Here is a 5,272-nt window from a genome sequence, read left to right on the forward strand (position 1 = left end):
TAATGAAAAAATACTTTATTATAGTGTTTTGAAAAGCTCTCAAGATAAGCTACAAAAATATGCAATAAAAAGTAGGCAGCTCTATTAAAAAAATTGAAGGTGATTTTGCTTTATTATGGAAAAAAAATGTTTGGTCAATTTTTATTATTGCAATTTGTTGCCGGTTAGAAACTGATAAATTTCTGTTTATGACTTTTTTATGTCAGATTATTGTAAGTGCCTTAAAAATCGTGGCGACCGTTATTACGAGGACCACCCTGTATAAGGCGCGTTCCACTTAACGACCGCAATGCTCGCGAGCATTATCTGTCTTTGTTTAACTTTCGGTGAACAACAAAGATGAAATGATACGACTGATGCCCCACCAGCCATAGAAGAAGAAAAAGAAGATGATGAAATGATACCGTGAGCGTTAATGGAAAGGGGTAAAATAGAAGATATATAAAGAGTGTAAATTCACGATCAAGAACAGTCCGTTTATTATTCTGGTGTGTACGATTCTGTTCAAACTCAGTGAGTCGCAGTCCGTCGGTCCTTGACGACAATTCGAGCTGGGCCGATACTCGCCAGGTATATCTTTCGCGCTGCTGTTTCTCATCTCGCTCGTATCGCGTACGCTTTATTTCGAGTTTCTCACTGAATTTGGCGAGATACTACCGTGTCTCTTGATACCAAGAAAGATGAAATAAAGTAATACAATTTAGTATATTTTTTATTTGTATCTTTTTTATTTTCATTTATGGTGTATCAAGGGTCCTCTGTGATATTGAGAATTTGCAGAGCTACTAGTTAAAAGATACTGGAAAACCATAAGCTCGACTATAAGACACTTTTGACGGTTGAAGAAAGCTAGAATAGGCTGAAAATATATGTGTAATAGAAGTCTGTGAAGTCTGATAAAAGTCTGTGTCTCTAACTGATTGCAAGATTGTATATACGATATATTATTCTCTTTGAAATGTTACGATTTTTCAGGAGAGAAAAATATCGCTGCGAATCGCAAACATGACGAATACATATGAGAATAAGCCGTTTTATTACTCTCTGAGCAACGACAGGCAGGAAGATGAGGTTAGTATTTCTATTGGAATTCTTTTTTTTTCTAAATCTTTGATTTGTTTGCGATAAGTAAACAAATTTTGGTGACTTACAATTAATCAAAGACTAAAATTACATGAAGACTAAAAAATTACATGATTTCTCGTAGAAACTGTTGGAACCGATCAGATACTATCTTCAAATTCCTGGAAAACAGATAACTGTGAAATTAGCCCACGCTTTTAATTATTGGCTAAAAATATCGCCCGACAGAATACAAGCAATCAACGAAATAATAATCATGCTCCCCAACTCACTCATTATGTAAGTTTGCATTTTGCTGTATCAGTATATATATATTGTGACGTGACGTTTTTGGGACGTCCGTCACAAGGGTCGAACGACCCGATCGGGGGCGGTTTTTCGGGGGCCTGCGTCCTCTCTATTTAGGGAGAGAGCGGCCCGTTTTCAATTTTGTGGCTTTAGATCGTAATTTATTAGGTGTACAAATAAATAATCCAAATTTGTCAACAAAATTCAAGGTTTATTTTAAAAGAAAGGGAAACAAATGTTTCTATCAAAGAGTATACGCCGTTGCTTTTTATAACTTTAAGCCATCTTTTAGGCAGCTGATAAATTCCATTTCGGAAAAATGCTGTGTCTTTGGACATGATAAAATCGCCAAGTCATTTTTGTATCTCATCCACTGATTGGGCATTGTTTATCGATCAGACTATAATCGCCGCTTCCGTATCGTCTAAACCAAAATGCGCATCGTACGATATAACACCTTCTCCGAGAAAGGAACAAATCGATTTGCATGCTTTTGCAGCATTTTTTCCTTGTTGGAGTTCGTAAAGAGTACAGTGTCGGACATGTACTTTATCTGTTGCCATTTTTGATTCTACTGAATAAACTGAATATTTTTGAAAGTTATGTTGGTACTTACGCCAAACTAAATGTTATTTTTAATAGCTATATGTTAATATTACATAAAAGCGGGAAGATCACTTGATTTTAAAATTAATTTTTTAACTGCTTAAAGAAATTTTGATTATTTATTTGTACACCTAATAATTTGATTAATTTATAGCCTAAAGCCGAAAGCCAAATAACATTCATTATTGCCAAAAACTAAAAAGTTTTAAGTCTTTCGTAAAGCTAAAATAACATTTAAATAAGAAAACTGGAAGATAAGAGCAATTTGAAATTTGACTGCAACTGTAAATGTTGTGTATATCAAGTTTTTAAATTCTAATTTAATTTTTATATATTGATATCTATACCAAAGATGGACCAAAAGACGATCCAAAACGTACATTTTTAATGCACATGTTCGATATCTGTGGCTTGGCTTTTATCTGTTAGTTTTTCCACTTAATTGTTCTCACTCTGAGCCTATTGCTGTTATTATCAAAATTGAAACAAAACACTGATGTGTCATCACTAATGTTCTATTTCAGTATGTAATCCTTATGTTTTCACATTATATATTTTTATAAGATCACAATTTATTTTTTTTTTTACAGATTTGATGATATCCAAGTTAATTCCATTTTGCGAGGAGGTATTTCTACCGCTCATTCTGTTTATGGAATTGCTAGGTCACTAAACGCTGCACATTATACATTAATAATCGCATTGGAAAGAATTGCTAATTTGCATCCTGCAGTAAGTAATCACATTATACTTATAAAAAAAAAAGTAAGTAAGCAATATACTTTAATCACATTATGCATTATTTTAGTCACAAAAAAGGTTGAAAATAAGAGATCTCTTATTCTCTTTTCTAAGTGCTTATATAATATTTTTACAAGATACAAAATTCAAATGCACTCCTTCAATTATGTCCATGACATCATACATACTTAAATAAACTGAACAGAATTTAGTTAATTTTTTGTTATAGTATAGGAAAAGTAAGAGTTACTGCTAAAACTTGACTAAAGGAAAAAACATTTTAAAAAATACATGTTTTATATGTCCTTAATAATACATGTTTTATGTTTCCTTAAAAATACATGTTTTATGATCTTCTAATATATGTATACATATATACAACATAAAGCTCATTAAAACTCATTAAAATTGTAAAAGGTTAGCTTCATATTTGCTTGTTAGATAAAATATAACTTGTGCTGTATTATTGTACTAACTGCGTTTTTTTTTTTCAGGCGACAAAAGTATATATGGAACAAATGTTGGAAGCTTTTAGAGCTCAAGGAATGGAAATTTTTTGGCGGGAAAATCTTATTTGTCCAAGTGAGGCAGAGTATAGAACTATGGCAATAAAAAGTCAATATTAATACTTATATATATATTTTTTTGTGAAATTAAAAAAATTACATATGAAAAAAATTGAAATATCAACTAATTTTGCAGAGATTGGAAGTTTCTTTAATTTAATGGTCAAATTAATGAAACTCTTCTCTATTTATGAAGAGGACTTATCATCGCTAGGTATTATTTTGGGTTTACACTTCCAAATACGCAATGATTATGGCAATTTGAATGGCAATAAGGTGAGTAATAATATATCTGCGACATTACACATAATACACAAATAAACTGAAAAAAATTAAAGTAATTTTTTGTTGTAGTATACCGAAAATAAGAGTTATTGCGATGATTTGAGTGAAGGGAAATTCAGCTTTCCCATTGTTCATGCGCTTACAACGAATCCTGATGATAGGCAAATAATATGTATCCTTTAGACAATACTTTTATATAATACTTTTTTTTCATTTACAACAAAAATATTTTTGTTAATTAATACACTTTATTTACTAAAGAAATGTAAACGGCCTCACATATCATACATATACAAAAGACATTTTCAGAAACTTTATTATATATAGATTTCCTTAATAATGCCTAATAAAGATATTCTAAAACAACGAACCAAAGAAATCGAAGTGAAACATCATTGCATTGAATTGTTGGAGAAATTTGGCTCTTTCAAGTACACAAAAAGTGTACTTGAAGAGTTGGACATGAAAGCGAGAGCTGAGATTGAACGTTTAGGAGGCAACCCGCTTTTGATAAAACTTTTAGACGAGCTCAAGAATTTGAATTATTGGGACTAAAGAAGCACCAAAGATCTTTTAACTGGAACATTTTAAAGTTGACTGGCATCATACAGCCCGCTAAGACATGTTACAACAAGTTACAACAACATACGAATAGTAGTTATTATTGCATATATAACTTATCAAATATTTTTATTGATTTGGGTAAGATTATTAATTTACAGATAAATACACTTCAATTAAATGCTTATTATTTATATAATCTTGTTTATTAATAATTGTTTGTTATACAAATAACTTATAGGAGACGTTTGTAAGAAGATGTCCAAGAATCTGGTATCCAGCAACCACAGATTGTTAGAATTTTTAATGTAAATTCTAATACGCGCATTGTAACTTTGAGTTATTCTTACTGTCTATTTTTCAAATATGATGAAAAATAAATTATTCAACTTACGACGATCTTTTATTACAAATTTTATTAATAAATAGTTATCTGCCCCACTTTGTGTTTAAATTAAAAATTGAAACATTTAATCGTTAGTCAATTTTATTTAACACGTCTTTAATTGCTGTGATGTTAGTATTGTTTTTATATAGTAGTATAACTAGCTATAGAATCTTCTAAGAGACTGAGGAATGTTTTTAATTTCGCGGTTTCTCGACAAAGCCTTCTTTGATAACAACTTTGATTATTTAGGCTGCAATTGTGTTTCTTGGATATAATATTCTCATACATTAATCATAAAAAATAAAGTTCTCTCAAATATTGGTTTTACGACATAAAATTTTGTAAAAATAAAATCATTTAAAATGATATCTTAATAAGTGGAATCAGAGAGAATAAAAATATTTGATCATTTAAAATAATTACATCATTTATATGAGATTATATCCATAGCTTATCTCTTCTTCTTCTTTATGACCACTTAAGTTTTCTACTTGAAAATTTATCCATAAGTCAGTTAGTATCTGCTGCCTGCAATAATAGTAGTATTTATATTCCCCTACTGTTACTTTTATGTTTTTGTCACTTAATCCTGCATCTGTTGAAGTATATTATAAGCAGAATATGATGTCTTGAGCAACTGCAATAAGTAAATTCGCTTATTATGTATTCCCATGATAAATTAATAATCTATTTCTTATATATATATATATATATATATATATATATATATATATATATATTATATGTTCGACTT

The 5,272-nt window shown here is 30.0% G+C and overlaps 2 protein-coding genes, 1 long non-coding RNA gene and 1 pseudogene across 5 annotated transcripts in view; 2 read left to right on the forward strand and 2 right to left on the reverse strand.

Moving 5' to 3' along the window:
- LOC115236948 (geranylgeranyl pyrophosphate synthase-like) overlaps positions 1 to 4,321 on the forward strand; it is a 6,607-nt gene extending 2,286 nt beyond the window's left edge. Inside the window, exons 3-7 of one of the 2 annotated variants that reach the window (XM_029809687.1) lie at positions 2,568 to 2,709; positions 3,213 to 3,300; positions 3,421 to 3,560; positions 3,639 to 3,741; positions 3,922 to 4,321. In XM_029809687.1, coding sequence (XP_029665547.1) covers positions 2,568 to 2,709; positions 3,213 to 3,300; positions 3,421 to 3,560; positions 3,639 to 3,741; positions 3,922 to 4,124 — 676 coding nt within the window. In that variant the 3' untranslated portion in view covers positions 4,125 to 4,321. Of the gene's footprint in view, positions 1 to 2,567; positions 2,710 to 3,212; positions 3,334 to 3,420; positions 3,561 to 3,638; positions 3,742 to 3,921 lie in introns of both variants that reach the window. The other variant, XM_029809686.1, reaches the window with a different exon arrangement.
- Positions 1 to 4,519, reverse strand: part of LOC115236952 — an 11,921-nt pseudogene extending 7,402 nt beyond the window's left edge.
- On the forward strand, positions 884 to 1,292 carry LOC115236953. 2 transcript variants are annotated; one of them, XR_003884287.1, is made up of 3 exons: positions 884 to 902; positions 976 to 1,071; positions 1,208 to 1,292. It is a non-coding gene; the product is annotated as an uncharacterized LOC115236953 (long non-coding RNA). The 2 variants fall into 2 exon arrangements; XR_003884286.1 differs by lacking the exon at positions 884 to 902 and having other exon boundaries at positions 925 to 1,071.
- Positions 4,520 to 4,946: 427 nt separating the features above from the next.
- LOC115236987 (odorant receptor 22c-like) overlaps positions 4,947 to 5,272 on the reverse strand; it is a 1,396-nt gene continuing 1,070 nt past the window's right edge. Inside the window, exon 3 of the mRNA XM_029809725.1 lies at positions 4,947 to 5,113. Coding sequence (XP_029665585.1) covers positions 4,947 to 5,113 — 167 coding nt within the window. The remainder of the gene's footprint in view (positions 5,114 to 5,272) is intronic.

The sequence above is a fragment of the Formica exsecta genome, unplaced genomic scaffold (genome assembly GCF_003651465.1).
Source record: "Formica exsecta isolate Colony F162 unplaced genomic scaffold, ASM365146v1 scaffold265, whole genome shotgun sequence".
NCBI classification, from domain to species: domain Eukaryota; kingdom Metazoa; phylum Arthropoda; class Insecta; order Hymenoptera; family Formicidae; genus Formica; species Formica exsecta.